This window comes from Sturnira hondurensis, unplaced genomic scaffold, assembly GCF_014824575.4.
Source record: "Sturnira hondurensis isolate 20B ecotype Veracruz unplaced genomic scaffold, ASM1482457v3 Scaffold0004136, whole genome shotgun sequence".
Lineage (NCBI taxonomy): Eukaryota > Metazoa > Chordata > Mammalia > Chiroptera > Phyllostomidae > Sturnira > Sturnira hondurensis.
Genome location: NW_028076767.1, coordinates 30,807,225 through 30,825,854, shown reverse-complemented (window position 1 = coordinate 30,825,854; position 18,630 = coordinate 30,807,225). Strand labels below are relative to the sequence as shown.

General features: G+C 48.4%; 1 protein-coding gene across 2 annotated transcripts in view; it reads right to left on the bottom strand.

Annotated features, from left to right (window-relative positions):
- Positions 1–5,962: 5,962 nt before the first annotated feature.
- PSMF1 (proteasome inhibitor subunit 1) overlaps positions 5,963–18,630 on the bottom strand; it is a 36,042-nt gene continuing 23,374 nt past the window's right edge. The window contains exons 5-7 of one of the 2 annotated variants that reach the window (XM_037044269.1): positions 10,023–10,076; positions 8,740–8,898; positions 5,963–6,997 (exon numbers count right to left, since the gene is read on the bottom strand). In XM_037044269.1, the coding sequence (XP_036900164.1) occupies positions 6,970–6,997; positions 8,740–8,898; positions 10,023–10,076 (241 nt within the window). In that variant the 3' untranslated portion in view covers positions 5,963–6,969. Of the gene's footprint in view, positions 6,998–7,455; positions 8,229–8,739; positions 8,899–10,022; positions 10,077–18,630 lie in introns of those variants that run through there. The other variant, XM_037044268.1, reaches the window with a different exon arrangement.

The window sequence follows — 18,630 nt, the reverse complement described above, 5'->3', positions numbered from 1 at the left end:
TCATTCTTTCAACAAAGATTTGAGTGCCAGTTTCAGAGAGAGAGCCCTGAAGAGATGAAAAACATAAGGAAGGTGTTCTCCAGGGGGCATGAGAGGTGTCTTCTGGACCTCGGGGGCGATGGTGAAGGTGGGGATGAGGCCTGTTTCTGACCTGGAGCGTTCCTGATGTGGGAAGTGCATGGGAACAGCTGGTGTCAGCTTGAGGGGATGGTGGTGTTAATGATCGGGGAGGAGGGGGGCAGTCCTGCACCCCCTCCCGGTGTTCTGGGGCTCCACGTGTTGGTGTGGGGAGGGGAGAGGAGCTGGAGCCGTGGGGGGTGGCACAGGTGGCTATGCAGCCCCCGTGTTACCTCAAGAAGCAGATAGACTGTGGGCCCCTGGTGGACTGGACAGAGTCCCTGACCACCCAGACTCCTGTCTGAGAGTGTAGGACAAAGCTCTAACCATTCCCTAAATCGTGGGTGTCATCTACTGGAGACCCCAGCATAAAAAAAAAAACAGAAAGGAAAAGAAAAAACCCACCCACCCAAACTAAACAAAAAGACCCCAAACACAAAACCCTCGGTATGAATTAGAGTAAGAGCAACTCCCCCCACCACCCCCATCACCATGGCCTGTGAAAAGACAGTTTATCTTCTTCCCTCCACCCCACCCCACCACAGTGGGGCAAGGGTTCAAGAGCTCAGAGGAGACGTCTTAGAACTGGATGTGAGCAGGAAAGTTTTAAATTGGACTGAGTTTAAAAACCAGAGTGACCAGTTATGCTGGGCCCTAGCTGCTGAGATGAGAAAGGCGGATTAGACAGAGGTCAGTTGGATAAAAAGAAAAGGCTTCATGTTTCTACATTCCAATGAACTGGGCATGCGTCACACATCAGGTCACCACATTTTCAAATGAAGTAGTGTCCTCTCTGAGCCAGGCACTCTTTTAAGTCTTTACATCCACTAGTTTATTTAAACTTCAGAGACACCTTGCAGAGTGGGTGCTATCATGACTCCCATTTCACAGATGAGGAAGCTGAGAAACAGGCAGCTTAAGTGACTTGCCCAAGGCCACAGTTGAGAGCTGGTAAATAGAGAAGTCAAAACTCAAACTCAACAATAAGCCATCGCGCATCTTACCAAATTTAGTAACATGCAGGCCAATCAGAGCTTGTTTGTGGACAGATCTGGGCTGTGGGCTGCCTCATGGAGGCCCGTGGTTTAAATATGAATTGGAAAGCTCTGTGGAGGAGAGGAGGGCAGGTGGGGAGCATTGAACTTGGTCAGGTCCATGGCCTCCTTAGAATCATGGAATCTCACAGATGAGCAGGGTCTTGGTGAGTCGGGCCCATCTTTATCTCCATTTTATGGATGGGGAAAGCCAAAGGGGGGACAGGAGTTGCCCAAAGTCCCCAGGCTCAGGGCCCCTGTACATCTCTGTCTTCTTCACAGACTTCTCACTTATGTCCTAGGAACCAAGAAGTCCACAGGATGAAACTGCTCTTGTGGTTCTAACCTGAAGGAGTGGGAGGACACCTAGGGCCATCTCGTAGGGATGCCTTCTGTCCCAGGAGTGGGCTATCCTGGGTTAGGAAGCAACAAACTCTGACCTAACCTGGCCTAAGAGCTGCCTCTGGTAGCTGCATGGATGGGCGCTGACCAGGGTGCTGAATCTATATAGTGCCACTCTCTTAATGCTCTGACTAGCTGAGGGGAGAGGAGGTGAAAGGGGAGATTCATAACGGGGACCAAACTGTTTCAGGCAGTTTATAGCAGGAAAGCCTTGGAGCTAGGAATTCTGTGGTCTGCATGGCCTTCGGAAGGTCGCTTAACTGGCTCTGGGCCTGCTTTTTCATCTGTTCAATGGGGAGAGTAGCTCCTGTCCTACTACAGAGGTGAGCAACATCGGGTGACAGAGCCCTGCACGGAGCACACGCTCATTTCTGGAGCCCAGTGAATCTGCTCAGGGGCTCAACCTCACAGAGGGACTTTCGCAGGCTTGTTTCTTCCTCTGTGTAATGGATCCTGTGCTGGGTGGTTTCAGATGCCCCTAACCTGGGTGCCCTGGGTGGAAGTGCTCTGATATAAGATACACACTTCACAAACGGGACCGAGTCACAGGAGTCTGAGACCATCTAGGACTTATGTTCCTGTCTCATCCAAGACCTGACTTTGTTCTCCAGCTTCAGGAACAGATTTTGCCCAGGGATCCATGATCCTCACCGGCACAGGGTACAACACACTGGCTTTAGAACCAGGCTGACCCAGGCTCCCATCACAGTTCTACTGCCCCTAGGGGGCAAGTCCAGTACCTCAACCAATGCTGCTAACAGTGTTATGTCAGGGATGATTACGATACTAAGGCTGGGAAGAGCCTAGCACACTGAGTCAAAACAAATGCTTGTTTCCATCATTTGATGGCAACTAAGGTTCCCTTCCTCTTACCCACAAGCCCCCAGGCTTATCTACCCATGTGGCCTCAGTAATAATAGTAGCTGGTAGCCACTAAGCTCCAACTGTTTATAAGACACATTACTTGACTGGTCCCAGCAACCACCCTGAAGGTAGAGGTGATAGTCATTTTGCAGATAAGGCCAAATGACCAAAGGTAGGACTGGGAGTCACAGCCATGCCTGCCTGATTCTGAGACCCCTGCCTGGCTTTGAGCAAATTACCAGACCTTTCCAGTCTTTTGCTGGTCTAGAAAATGAGGATAGTTATCTTATTATGCTTATTATTTATATAATGAAGATATAATGTATGCTACTTTACAAGGGTATATGCATATTTTAAAACATATGGAGCACATCTGAATGACTCATAGGGGCAAGGGAATGGAGTGGATACAGGGGATAAAAGTAGAAACACTTAAAATGTGGGGGTTGTTGTACGCACTAATCATCGTGCGCCATGAATCAATTAGACTGACTCAATTCTCTGCACCTGACATCCAGGTGAAGAAACAAGATGTATCAATAGTTCATACACTAAAGTGTCTTAAACTTTAAAATGCACACAAGCCACCCGAGGACCTTGTTAAAACGCAGTCTCATTGAATAAGTCTTGGGTGTGGCCTGACATCCCTCATTTCTAACAAGTTCCCACTGTTGCTGATGGTTTAAGTAGCAAGAATGCAGAAAGTCTTCCCTTCCCTTCTCAGTTCTTGAACTTGCCCAATAATATGAATCACCCAAGGGACTCATAAAAAATGAATTTAAAGGCCCTTTCCTGAGATCTGGATGCTGGTGTGGGTTTTGCCCAGAACATACAGTGCACTTTGCTGAACTATCACGGGAGACTGTTTGGCTCGGCTGAGCTGGGGAAGCACGAATGCGGTACTCATTTGCTCCATGGCCTGTGGTGCAGGCAGACACAGGTGGCCAGCTCGCCAGACCGCTGTCTCACTGTGCCTTCCTGAATGCAGAGGCAGGAAAAGTAAACCAAGACATTTTCCCAGGCTCTCTTGTAGCTATGGTTAGAGGTGATGTAGGTTGTATCAGATGCATTCAATTGAGCCTTGATTTCTTTAAAAAATGTTACTTATTTTAGAGAGGGGAAAGCAGGGAAAAGAAACATTGGTAGGTTGCTTCTCACACATGCCCAAGCGGGGACAGAACCTGCAACCCGGCATGTGTCCTGACTGGGAATTAAACTGACAACCCTTTGCTTTGTGAAGTGATGCCCAACAGAGCCACACTGGTCAGGGCTGAGCCTTGAACTTGAACTGAGTGGGGGGTCAAAATGGCAGTATAGAGGGCATTCGCTTTCTGTTGCAGGTCTGAGCAACTGCTATGTGGCTCTAGAGTTCCCTGATCCATAGATCCTGACAGTGATGATGTAATTTTGCTGATCTTTATACCCCAAACTTTTTGTTTAAAAAAGCTAAAGCCATTTCCGCTTACCCCAGAACTAACACTTCAGCAGGACCTTCCCCCTACTTCCTCTTCCTTCTGAATCCCATCACACTGTCTCCTAACACTTACCTTTTACTTTACGCAGCTCATATGGCACAAGGCCTTTCATGTGGTCACCCAATCTCCTCTATTAGGACTGCATCGTTAGCCTCAGCAGAGACTGTGCCTTCCGCTTGGTACCTCCTATCCAGCCCTACCAGTAGTGGGATATTCAAACCTCATTATCACGGCTGCTCTGTGCATTCTAGGGTCTGTCCTTTGTCACCTGGGTCTTGTCATCCATTATTGCCCCACCCATCCTCACGGCCTGCCATTCCCGCCTTTTGACCCACCCTCCAGGTCAGATTCAGGGACAAGCACAGCTGGAGTCACTGAGGTGTGCCTTGTGGTATTTTCAAGAACACACGAGGGCTGGGAACTTAGCGGCCTGCCTTTGAATCTCTCCTATGGTGCAGAGTCAGCCACGCCCACAAGCACGTGCATGTTACGGCAAAGCTGAGGATGTGCGTGTGGGGGATCTTCTCTCTTTGGTGGTGGGACCTGTCTTACTGGAACTGCACCAAATTAGACAAGATTATAAAGGTGACGGAAGCTATTAACGGTCCCACAGATCCCCTTTTCCTTCTGTGGAGAGAGGTGCAGGTCAGTAGGTGAACGTCATCATGACAGTGGAAAGGGAGGCCACAGGGAAGGCGAGCTCCAAAGAGTGAGGCTGTGTGGCGCTTGCTACCCATTTCTAACTGTGCAGCGGCGGGCACGGAGCGTCCAGCACAGGAACAACACACAGTCTCCCTTCTGAGCACGATACATTCTTGGAGTTGGGGGCTCAAGAAACTCGTGACTTCATAATGGAGGTCGACGGAGAAGCTCATGACTGAGTAGATAAAAGTTATGAGAAACACGGCCAGCTCAAAAACTGGGTGGGAGGCAAGGAAGAGAAGGTGGGGACGGGGCTGCCACAGAAGGTAGTGTGAGTGGCCTACAGCACTCAACCAAAAGGCAGAGTTTGGAGCCAGACCTTTACTTTACTTGTAAGCCACCGATAAACGAAGACATTTCAAACCAAGTGAAAGTGATGCCATGAATGTCACTAGCCCTGGAAAGGTCGCGTGAACTTCCCTGCAGACAGGACCTGTCTGATATCACAACCAGCCCAGAACCTTCCCCAAAAGTTCAAACCAACTCCTCTGTGGCACACCAGCCATGGGCGTCCCAAATGGTAACTCCCAAAGCCATGGTTTGCTCCCAGGGGTGACTGGCTCTGGTCTCTGCCTTGTTTGGTCCAGGTCAGAGTTCTTTTAAAAAAAAACAACAAAAAACCAGAGGGCAAGACCACAGTGAGATACCACTTCACACCAACTAGGAGGGCAATACACAAGAAGACTAACAAGTATTGGCAAAGATGTGCAGAAACTGGAACCCTCATACCCTGCTGCTGGAAATGTAAAATGGCACAGCTACTTAGGAAAATGGTCTAGCAGTTCCTCAGAAAGTTAGATATCGAGTTAGTTACCATATGACCCAGCAATTCCACTCCTAGGTATATACCCGAAAAAATTAAAAACACATGTCCACACAAAAATTTGTACACAAATGTTCATAGCAACAGTTTTCACAGGAGCTAAAAAGTGAAAACCCAGCTGTCCCTCAACTGATACAGGGATAGAGAAAATGTGGTACATGCATACGGTGGGACATTATTTGGCCAGAAGAAGGAATGATGCACGGATACATACAACACGGATGAACCCTAAAAACATTACGTGAAATAAGCCAGATGCAAAAGGCCACATATTATGTGATCCCACTTATGAGAACTGCCCAGAACAGGCCAATCTTCAGACTAGAGGTTGCCTGGGGTCGGGAAGAGGGGAGTGGAGCACGGCTATTAGTGGATACGGGGCTCCGTTTTGGGGTGGTGAACAGGTTCAGAAGTTGGATAGAGTGATGGATGCACAACACTGTGTATACACCAAAAACCACTTAAATGCACTTTTAAAAAGGGTGAACTTTATGGGTATATGAATTATATCTCAATAAAGTTATTTAAAAATGAGGACGAGGTTATTAAATGCTGATATTTATTAAGGCTCCAACTTTTCGGGTTCCAAAGCACGCCCCCCCGAACCGCTCCCATCAGCTGCCTGATGATTGCCCACGGCTGAAGGGAGGGACACGGCCCGATACAAGCACAGACAGCTTGACCTGGAAGTTCCTAAGAGCCCTGTGTAGCAGCTAAGACATCACCTCTGTCCCTCAGTGTCCTTGATGCAAGGAGACCCCCCACACGGAATGGCTGATTCTGCAGATGAATCACTGAAGTTTGTTTTCAGAAAACAGAACTATGTATAGGACTAGCCTTTTGACCTCTGCCACTAGAAAATCTAAGTGGCAAATGTATTGTTTCAAGCTTTTCTTTGAATAAAGGTCCTAAAAGTTATCTACCCTGCTTGTCTGATGGTCTCTGGTCTGATGTTCCTTTAAATGTTTCCTTTTGTAGTAAAGGGCGCTTTTATGAGCAAACTGCCCCACATCTTTTTGGTAGCAGATATGATCCAATTTCAAAACAAAAACATCCCACCCATTTGCTGGCCCCTGAGGAAGAAAACTATGATTGATGATTGCATTTGTAACTCTGCCTGACCTCTGGGTCTTTCTCCAGAGCAGACATGTTCTAAAAGATTCAAAGTGGTCTTCACTAGATCAGTGCTTGAGATGGGGTCTGCCAGAAACGCCCAGCGAGCCCACTCAGGCTAGCCTCCCCTCCCAGGCCCGGCCTCCAGCTCGAGCTCACCCTGGGCCACGCGCCAGTTTATGTTACTCCTAACCCACTCTCCGGCAAGGCAGACAGGACACAGCACAGTAGCAGATGCCTCAGGAAGGCTCTGGTAGCTCCTTATCCACAAATAAATGGTATGTCCTAATTTGGGCAAAGGAGCCCCAAGGAGCTGAGAAGTGCAAGGACCCAAACGTGGTTGAAACGCTAGCCGTGAAGCCAGAGGGACCAGTGCCTTGATCTCTTGCCTCTGAGCCTGATGCTCTATGGTGCTCTTTCCACTGCAGCACAAGGTTCATCACTGACCGCGTCTGTCAGGCCCCGGGCTGAAAAGGATCCGGAGAACACCAAAGGTCAGGCGGTCTGGGGCAGAGGGCACAGGCTTCCGAGGTGGGGCTCCCTGGGGCTCAAATGCCCTCCTGGGTTGTTCTGTGCTTGACTAGTTCTTCCATTCACCCCAGCCACTGGCTTCGAGGCTGGCCTCCTGCTCCTCCCGAAGTTCAGGACCATGCTCTCTGACACAGCCCAAGCTCCTGGGCTTCTGGGCCCCACCAAGGATGAGAGGCAGAAGCACAGCCTCTGTAGGTGAGTACCACACAAAGCCTTGAACTTTCTTCCTTTTCCTTTTGCCCCAGTTCCCAGGGCTGGCCATACACAGAAGCAGACTTCAGATTGCTTTAGAATATGAAGGGCACCTCAGGTTTCATAGGTGGGGCACAAAGGCCGTGGGAGGGGAAAGGACTAAGGGTCATTTAGTAAGTTAGTGGTAAAAATGAGACTGGCCCCCAGGTGTGTCCTATTTATTCCTGTTTATAGGCTGCCAACGCCCCAGCACAGCTGGACAGAGGACCAGACGGACAGAACTGGAGGATTCTGCCCTTCACAGAAGGGTGCGGTCTTTCTGCAATGTGCCTGCCCACGTGAAAGCCGTCCTTGCGGCTGTGGGATTTCCAGTGACTCCTTTTCATCCATGCGCCATACTGGGACCCAGCTTAGTGATGTCAGGGGCAAACAGCAATTTAGGAAGGGAAGGCGGCTGGGAAGTAAGGATGGACCATGGGTAGGAAAAAAGTCATGGAGCCCCACAAAGAGTCAAACCCCAAAGTCTCATAACTGAAAGGGTCTGTGCAGTAAAAAAGTGAGAGACGGCAACAGGACTTCTGTATTGACATTTGGCTCTTAATAATAACATCCAAAATGCGTTCTGTTCTTATAGCGCTGCATCGGGTCGAGGATATATGTTGCTGGAGTCTCCCTGGGAAAGCGGGGAGGAGCTGGTGGTGGGAAGCAAACCGACGTCTCTTTGGGACCTATGTGCAGCCAGGTGGAGAGCTGCAACAGGGACCCTGGCTCTGACGGGGGCAGCGAGGTGATCCCAGCCAGCCTGCAACCACATGGGCAGAATCCCTTGCCCCCAGCCCGCAAGAACACGGCTGCTGATGGGGCCCGAGATGGCAGCTCCGGGGGAGCGGAGGGAAGGCTGGGGTGTTACATTCTTGCGGCCTTCACAGGTACATGTCATCGAAGCCCGGCGGGGGGAGATGGTCTGGGTTGGGTCTGGAATGGAAAGAGGGGCTGGTGAATTGCAGCGACGGAGTCCAGGGCGCACAGGCAGACAGGGCCCTGAGCTGAGGGAGCCTGCCCTCCATGACAGCGTGGTGGTTCGTGGAGTTTAGGAGCGTGAGCTCTACAGCCAGTCAGAGCTCTAGACTGAGTCCTGATTTTTCTACCTTGGGTAAGTTTCTTTGTCCTCCAGGAACTTGATTTCTGTACCTACTAAAGGCAGACAGCAATATCTGCCCGTGAAGTTGATGTTAAGCATCCAGTGGGTTCCTGACACATGCTAAACTTCCAGGAAGTGAGGAGCTCCTCTTCCTCTGAGTCTTCCCTGAGGAGAGCTGGGGGAAGGAAGGCTCTGCGGAGTGGGGAGCTCCTGGGGCCTCAGGCAGGGCCTGGAGAAAGCTCCACTCTTGGCAGTGGGGCCAGAGCTACTGGCAGCTCTGTACCTGGTGTCAGAGCTGGCCTGACATTAGGTCCTACTTCTCAGCATACCTGAGGGAATACCTACCCGGGTGGGCTGGTCCCAATGGGTCCAAAGGGGTCAAAGCGTGCTCCTGGGGGCACAGCGCCTGGAGGAAGCCGGTTTGGGAGGCCCGAGGATGGGTCAATGGGTACTCTTGGAAAGCCGGATCTCAGGGGATCCACAATCATACCCCCTCTCCGACACCTGGGGCAAGAAGGAAAAACGGGTCTGCAGAGGTGGCAGGGAGCTGTTGGAGAAGAGATGAAGGAGGTGGGGACAGATTAAGAATGCCTGGGGTGTTCCTTCCGAGGGGTTCAAGTAGGTACTCGGGGACAATGGCCTGAGCAGCAGCAGGGAGTGGGCCAGAACACAAAGAGCACACCTCTCTGGAAAGCATGGTCAGGACTTTGGGCTTCCCAGACTCCGTGAGCCCACAAAATTGAGATTCCTGCCATGTCCTACACCCCAAAAGGACAGTTTGATCAAGAACAATTGCCAGAACTTGCCAAGGTCAATGCAGAACCACCACAGGGCTCTGTAGGCCACTACTTGAGGTCTAAGGCTTAATAAGAGCATTGAGGAAATTCATGCTGCTGGCTTTTTTGCTGTTTCTGTAAAGAACCTCAGGGCAATCTGTGCACTGCTTGTAGGTCTCCCATCTGGCTCCTGACAGCATCTGTCTCTCACGAAGTTCCATGGATCTGACCTCATGTGCTCAAACTAGGACACACGAGTGGCTGTTCCACTAAACTTTGGGGTCACATTCAAGTTTAACTGCACACTTATGTGACTTTACCACCTACAAACCAGATGCTCAAGGTGGGTCCCTCTGCAGTGGAGGTTAAGATCTAGTCTGAATCATTTAGAGAAGACAGTGCTTAGCTGAGGCTGCAATGACTTTTCGGGCCAACCAGAGCTTGATGGGGATTCAAGACTGGCCCCTATCAGGTGAGGTGACCTTCGAATAGCCCTGAGCTGCCCGAAGGTCTAGCCTACCATGTGCTCTTCAGTCCGCACCTACCTGATAACCCTACATGGCATCCTGCCGCCCGAGGGAGGGTGGCTGCCCTCCTCAGGGCACCCGGGACAAACCAGCACAGCAGCTGCTGCGGGGCTGGCTGTGCCCCTCCCCCATGCTCGGAGCTCACCTGCACTGCTCCAGGCCTGGCAGAGCAGCGCAGTGGAACGATGCCTTAGCTGCTCAGCAACGACCTGTCTCCTTCACCCCGAAGGAAGACTGATGAAAAGCTCTAAAATTAGAAGGTGAGCTGGGGCTGCAAAGCCACGAGAGCAGGTTGTGTCGCTGCCACCTCCCCAGCAGTACTCACCCAAAGGGGTCTAGGTCCTCTCCCCCGACAGCAAACGGGCCCAGGGGATCACGCCTGAAACAAACAAGGGACAATTACTGTAAGTCCCACAGCAGCCGGGTGCCTGGGCTCTCAGGGGTCTGACCTGATCACAGAGGGGTCACAAATACACTCCCAGGCTTGGGGACAGGGCAAGCCCCTGCATGACACCCTAACACAAGGGGTACTGCAAAGTGGTCCTCAGCAGAGACCAACAATGACTGAACACAAAGCTACAAACAAACTGTGGAGGAGCCTGAGTCTACAGAAAGAAAGAATATGAACAGTGGTGGTAACCTCCTGGTAACTTTCATTTTATTCACGTCTTTCCCAAGCTCCTAAACTTTGGATAATGAACCAAGATCTTTTAGATCAGAAAATTATTCTAAAGCCAAAACTAAAAGTTCAGATTCAAAAGCTTCCCAGGCTAGAGTGAGAGGGGTGCTCTCATGTAGCTAGCATGGTGCTTTTCACCCTTCTTTCCATTATGGTCTGTGCATGAAATTTTCACACCACCAGTAGTGCGTCTCTGTGCACGCACTGCAGCCCGGCGGAGGGCCACGGCCACGGCAACCTCCCATTGCCCCCGCTCACGATGCACGGACGAGGCGCATGAATGGAGTTTATGTTACGCAATACGTGCCCACAAAATAGATCTACCTTTCAAAAGCCTTATGCATCCTTCATATTCTTTGATCCAATAGTTTTATGTTTAGGTACCAATCTTAAAAAACACATTATTCAAATTAAAGTATTACCATGAATCAAGGGCACTGGGTTGGCCTAAACAGGGACCAGTTAGGTACATTATGGCACATCCCTCGACGCAACCAAGGAAACGGTGTTCTTGGAATGTCTTAAAAAGATGTGGAAAACGTTTATGCTCAGTGTTAACTGTGGGGGGAAAAAGGGATTATCAATAGCCTAGGAAATCAACTGTGAAAGTGTGGGTGTGTGTGCATAAATAAAACTAGAAAGAAGCATACTGAAAATGTAAACAGTGGGGAGTTTCATCTATTTCCTGTTTTTTTCTATAAAGGATCTGTATATAACAAAGTAAAAAAGGTTCGGGATTTGAAAAAGTGGTCTCTGGAACTGGCAGCCCCTGTGAGCAACCCTAGCCTGCCAGCTCTGGGGTGTGACAGGCTCTTGCCAGACCTCAGGAGAGCCCTGTGAACAGCCCCTAATCTAAGCTTACATGTAAGAAGCCATTAATTAAAGAATTGGGGGGAAAATCCAAAAGCAGGGGCTTCCCCAGTCAGTTCTACCGAATGGGCTGGACAAGATCACGGTGATTTAGGCGGGTGAGGTTTCCAAGGGAAGATTATTGGATGGTTCATGGGGTGGGCAGCCCCAGTTTCTGGTGGCCTCTTAACATCCTGCCTCAGTGGACCAGCATGCATTTTACCTGTGCCCACAAACTACCGCCTTCAGAGCAGCACACAGAGCAGCTATAAAAATGCCTGGGAGAGCAGAGCCTTGATGGCTGCTGAAATAGGCAGCCATCTCTATTCTCTTCTCCTGGGCCACAGCGTGGGGAGGGGAGAAAACACGGAGAACACAGGGGCTATAAAGGCAGCTGCAAGGCCAAACCCAACACTTGAAAGTACTGCAACAGATCCTTCGGCTAACTCAACACATTCTCCCTGTAACACATGCACACTTCAGTGAGCTCGCTGCGAACATGCGCAGACCCCATTTTAAAATAGTCTGTCCTGGATGTGCTGACTGAGACTAGGGTTTAAAAAAAGAAGGTAGTTTTTGCACCTTCTAAAATTGAGCTCCTGCTACTTCATCCGGTAACCAGCCGAAGGATGGAGTGTTGTACACTAACCCATAGGCACGACCTCTTGGTGGGCCTGCTGGACCCACCAAGCTGGACAGCACGTCCCAGCTCCAAAAGGGGCCCCTCTAGGGGATCTGAAGTGAGCCTGACCACACAGTTTCCTTCTGATACGCTGCCCCCCACCCGGATGAAAACAACACTCCTCTCTTGGACACATGACTCCGGCTGACGCCACTCTGATGGCTGAGGTGCTGTGGGAACTGGAAAGGCCTCAGGACTGGGACTGAGAGAGGGGCTCCAGACCCTGGGAGGGGAGCCGTCTGGCTGGTTGGCAGGGGTCCGCCACAAAACCTCTGCATCTCAGGCTTTGCAGACATAAATCGAAGTGGTAGCAACCACAGGGGCTGCTGTTGTGGTGAAATGCAGTGCTGGCCGTGACTGGACCTGCTGACAGTTCAGAAAGGCCTGGAAGAACAGGTCAACAGAAGCCACCACTATTTACCATGAGCTTGTGTTGTGTCAGGCACTGTGCTAAATTTAAGTTTTTAATAGATTAAATTTTTAAATTTAATTTTCTGAAAAGGCAATGCATTCACCAGTTTCAAAATTTAAGAGTAAGACAGGATACACAGATCCATAATCTTAGGCTAGCTGTGTTTTGTAATTCAGAACTGTTCGTCATTTAGAAAGGTCAGATGAATGCAGCTAATATGTGCTGTGTAACACTCCTGAGTAGCATAGCATGCTGTACCCAATACCGGTGTTTCTGTAGAGTGAGTGAGCAGTCACAAGTGGGACGAATGAAAATATAAGGAGCTTCTGCCACTTCAGGTCAGGTTTGGCTACCAAACAAAGTGTGGGACAAACCTTATTTTTCTGGGGAAAAAAGAAACACCTTGGTTTTCAGATCTCTTTTGATTTCAGAATTATAGCTAGAAGACTGTGCACTGGTAAAATTTAAAAAATCTCCTTCCCACCATTTCTGCCACCAGCCTCCCAGGTCTTCAGTGTCGTGTATGTCCTTCCAAAGATGCTCTGCCTACGTGAGCAAACACACATCTCCCACCTTTCAGACCGAAATATGCCTAGCTCCTCACGTGTGTTCTTTCACATATTTGCAGTATTCCGAGTATGTTAATACTTGTTAATTAGGGAGAAACAGCTGACAGTGTATGTTGCCAATAATAAAATTCAAGCTTTCAAGTGAAAATTAGCAACAAACAAAACAAACAAACAAACTAGCTTGATGGCTTCCCAAGCGATGCTGATGAGGATCAGTAACATTAATGAATGTGATTTTTTGATACTGTGTAATAAAATGTATCGATGTTTAGCAGATCTACACAACTTAGTGAACCAGTATTTTCCAAGTAACTGATACATGATCTTAATGTAATAATGTACGAAGAATTCACTGACAGGGATTCAGATTCTGCATTACATATGATCTTTAAAGAAACCGTCACATGCCAAGGTTTGGACTAATGCAAAGAATACCCACAATTATTGAAAAAGTTATTAAACTATTCCTCTCTTTTCCAACAACCTATATAAGGTACAGCTTTAACAAAAATAACATTACCACTTAAGACTACATGAAGAAGCAGAAATGAGAATCTCGTTGTCTTCTCTGCCTAATATTAAGGCAATTTGCAATGATGTAAAACAACGTTACTCTTCTATTTTTTGTTTTGTAAAATATAGTTATTTTCATAAAATTTCTTATTTATGTTAATATATAATGGATTTATTATTTTTAAGTTGACGAATAAATGTGTATTTAAAAAATTTTGGCTCTAATTTCTATTATTGTAAACACTGACAGATATAATTCAAACAAGAGCTCCTTGGGGTCCTCAATAATTTTTGAGAGTGGAAGAGGACTCCTAAGACCAAAAAGTTTGAGATCTGTCAGCATAGGAAAAAATACAACTCAAAGAAGTAGATATATGTGTGTGTATATGTATATATACAAGGGTATATATGTATGTACATGTATGTACATATGTATATACACAGATTATTCATAGTATGCAACTTAAAATGAAAAACTGAACAGGCTTGAAATTATCCCACTGTATAATAAAATATCAGATACTAAAAAACATATATTTAGCAATTTAATCAATGAATTATGAGATTTTAAAAAGAGTGAATTATACATAATACTGGGAACATTCAAAAACATGTAAAGATGCAGACTGGGATTAAAAATGAATTTTGAATGACATAAGAGCTTTATATCTAAGGATTTATTTTTAGCAAAGCTGGTTAAGCACAGGAAAAACGGTTGTTTCAAAACGGGGAACAGGATTTGGGATGATCTCCCGACTGAGGACAGATGGAGCAAAGGGAAATGGGTAGAATTGTAATAACAACAAAAAAGCTAGGCTCATATTAAAAAATGAACAAACACCTTCCCTTACAGACAGGCTGTGTCTGGGAAGTCTTCCCTAGAGCACTGGGGACTAGGATGCGCCTACTCCCCCCACCTCAGTCCTCCATCACCATGGGGTGTCCTCTCCATCTACTACGCCAGCGTCAAACCAGCATCAAACCAGCATCAAACCAGCAGAGCCAGCACCTCCTGACACACTCTGACTCATCTCACCGCACACTGAGAGAAGCAATCCTCTTCACGCACTAGGGCAGACATCCCAACCCTGGTTTGCATTCGGAGGTTTCCGGTGTGGGACAGGCAAGATGAAGGTGGGAAAGGTGTGGGGTGAGACACAGGACCCTGTCCTGCGGGAAGGGGCAGAGGCTGCTGCTTCCTCCTCGAGCATGTGCCAAGCTGTTCAGGGATGCGGTGATTAACACCCTGTGGTACCAGATGGGCCTGCAGCTCTGCTGCTCTTTCTCTTCCCTCCCCCTAAGGCCCCACCCCCAAACCAGGCGTTTGAGGGAAAAACAAAAAGGTAAAAGTGTGAGTGCCTGGTTGCCCAGCAACACAGTGGTAGTGGTAGTGGTACTGGTGAGGGGCTATAATAAAGGAATCAATGTCATTACAGGCATCTGCGCTTCAGAGAAGGGGGGGCTGGCAAGAGAGGGACGGCGGGAGAAGGGGCTACAGAGGGGAGACCCGACAGGCTGTCAACTCTCTAGCGGCTGGCGAAAGCCTCCTAAGCACCTGGCCTCCTCTTCCAGCCATCCCAACCAGTTCCATGTCCTAGTCCTGGGAGAGGGGCTTGCTCGAGAAAACCTAGTGGGGGAGGGAGAGGAAGAAGCTAGATTTTTCTCCATAATCGGCACATGCCCACTCACCAAACTTGTACACAAATTGATTACAGAAGCTAAAACTGAAGAGTGCAGTGGGGAACGCACGAGCCTCTGAGTCAGACCCACTCAGGGGCAAACCTGTCTCCACTCTCCCACTTAGATAATTCTGGGAAGTTATGCTACCTCCTATCCACTGTCTCCTCCCCTCATTAAGTGGGTTGCCACTGACCTTCTTCTAGGATTGTCTTGGAGATGAAGAGCTGAAACGAGGGCACTTGGTTCAGTGGTCAGCACTGGAGAGCCTGGAAATGGCAGTTACTCCTACCCCTGATAAATGACCACCAACGCCAATAAGAAAGCAAGGTCCATAAACGGACTGGGTGGGAACGCAGTCACCCCCACACCCTCCGGGTCAATACTCTCACACCGCTGCGGCTCCACTGCATCGAATCCTTTGCTGGGGGGAGGACACTGTGTATCTAAAAACAGAAAATCAAGCTGTCTCTGGGGAGACCCTCTACTCACTACACCTTCAGTCTTGTTCTCATCTCTGCTGCTACCAGGGTGGGACCCACAGAGTTTACTGAACATTCAATACATTCTGAGCAATGAACTCCACGTGTGACATCCATCATCGAACTCCATCCTATGACAGGAATAGCGATCCCGAAGTGCAGATGAGAAAACCAAGGCTCCAAGAGGCTGAATGTGCTGACAGGTAAAGCTACAAGGTCAAGGCTTGAACCCAGTCAGTCAGCCCCCAAAGCCGTGTTCCTAACTGCCATGTAATACTGCCTCCTTGACATGGGGGTTGGGTGGGCGGCAGAAAGAAGGGGGACAAGTCCTGCCTGCTAAGAGGGGCATGCAGGAGCGACGACCTCTGCCTTCCCTCTCTGACCCACCAGGCTCTGCAGCCAAAGGCACCACCGCCGTCATCAGTACCCTTGGGTGAAGTCCAGCCACCCATGGGAAGACTCGCGTTCGCATCAGGGATCCTTTAAAATCTAGCCCTGTCCTCTGCAGTCATTATACCCTAGGGCTCCAACACGAATTCCTTTTCTACAGCTGAACTTCAGGGACACTCCCATGCACCTAGCCTACTGTCCCTCAGCCTGGAAAACCTAACCCCTGAAAGAAATGTTATGAAATAACTCAGACACATTAAAAGGAAAAAACGAAAGAGGCTAAAACACTTCTCTTCCCCATGAAGACCCAGCTCAGGCAGCACCTCCCCCAAGAGGGCCTTTCCCAGGGACCCACGAAGAGTCTCTGTGCTGACCTGTTACTGGCAGCTGTCCCTTTAATTTATTCAGCTGTTTCCCAAGAGCGTGTGCCTCGAGAGTAGAGATCCAGCCCTAGGGATCCCCAACCCACAGGAAAACACCTGTGAAATAGGAGGCTCATCAAAATGTGCAAGAAACAGGTCCAGGTGACGGAGATACAAAGTGTGGAAAAGCAGAACAAAGGAAGCACACACTTGAAAAAAGCCAATAATCGTGGGATTAGACAAAAATAACCAAGTTTTGCATTGTCCTGGACAGGGTGAACCCCAGGGCAAGCAGGCCAGGGGTCGGTTAATGAAACAAACACAAAAGGCAGAAGGGCAGAGAGCTGGCTATGCCTGCAGCAGGCCAGTGACTGACACCATTCCCAGCCCCACTCCCATCTCTTGGGCCTAGAACAGGGCCACATTTTCCCGAAAGCCTTTCTTCGCCCAAAGACCTAGAGACGTCACCTAGTAATGTTTCCTAAACCAAGGCCCAGACCCCTCCCTTGGTAATTCCCCACCCTTACAGGCAGGACTGCGTCCTGCCCCTTCCCTGAGTGGGGAAGCCTGCCCTGGGCTTTGCAACCCACTCAGCACCACACCTGACTCCACCTGCGCCAGGCTCTAACCACGAGGCTGTCCCTCCAGGGCTTAGGACAGGTCCTAGGGTGGGAGCACCCTTTCTACCCCTCTCTTTGCCTGGCTAACATTTCCGGGCTAGAGGCCGGTTCCTTCCCGGGATGCCTTCCCTGAACACTGAGTGTGGTTCAGCTTCCTGTCCCATGCGCTGCAAGCGTCCTGCTTGCTGCTCATCCCCCATGAGGTGAAATGAGAGCAGAAGCCCAGGCGCTGTCACTGGCCTTGGTGAAGCACCCAGGGGTAGATCTGGTGTCCCACACACAGTGAGCTCAGGAAATACCATAGGCTTAAGAACCTAAGTGGCAACTCAGCATCTGAATTTTTAAATATTTTTCATTTTAAAATAATTACTCATCAATGTGTGGGTTATTTCTGGACTCTCAAGCCCATTCCCTTGCTTTATATGTCTATCCTAATACCAGTTCCACACTGTCTTCATTACCGTAGTTCTGTAGTAAGTTTTGAAACTGAGAGGTATGAGTCCTCCTCCAATTTTTTTCTTTTTCAAAATTGTTTTAGCTACTCTGGTTCCCTTGCATTTCCACATGAATTTTAGGATCAGCTTGCCAATTTTTAAAACAAACCAAAATCCTACCAACCAACAAAAAAACTCTAGGATTCTGACTGGCATTTCACTGAATACGCAGATCAATCGGGGGCTACTATCTGCATCTCTCACCCACCATCCACACATGCAGTACGCCTTTCCATTATTTAGGTCTTCTGTAATTTCTTTCTATAATCTTCTGTGGTTCTCAGTACACAAACCCTGCACTTCTTTTGTTAAACTTGTTTTTGAATATTTTATTCTTTTAGGGGTTACTGCAAACATGATCATTTTTAATTTCACTTCCAGATTGTTTGCTGCTGATGCACAGAAATACGAGTGATTTTTGTTTATTGGTCAGTACTCTGTCCTGCTGCTTGATGTGTATGTTAGTTTTAAAAAGTTATTTAAAAACGTGTCCTTAGGACATTCTCTGTACAAGATCCCATGTCACTGGCAAACGGAGATTACTTCCCACTGTCTAACCTGGACACCTGGTATTTCGGAGCGACTGCCCGTTATCCAGTAAGTACTACGTTGCAGAGAGCAGCAAGAGCAGGTGCCCTGGCTTGTTTCTGGTCTTGGGGGACAGCACCCCATCTTTCCCCATTACTTTGGGTGGCAGCTGTGGGCTTTTTGCAGATGCGCTCTACTGGGCTGAGAAAGTTCCTTCTATTGCTGAACGCTTTTTATTATGAACGGGTGCTGAATTCTGCAAATGCTTTTTCTCTAATTGAGATGGCGAAGTGGTTTTGTCCTTTGTTCTATCAACATGGTGCATACGCCAATTAATTTTTAGGTGTTAAGCTAACCAATTCTGGAATAAACTTTATTTGGTCATAATGTGTGTATTTTATATGTTGCTGGGTTTGTTTCCTAGTATTCTGCTGAAGATTTTTGCATCTATATTTGTAAGGGACACTGGTTTATCATTTTCTCGGGCTGTCTCCAGTCCTGTGTCAGGGTAATACTGGCCTCACAGAATGAACGGGGAAGCATCCCTTCCTCTTCTGCTTTTTCAAAGGAGTTTGTGAAGGACTCATATTAATTCAAAAAAATTGGTATTAAGGAAATTTTCAAAGGGACCAAAATAGTACAAATAGTGTAATTTATGAAACCCTTGCATTTTCAA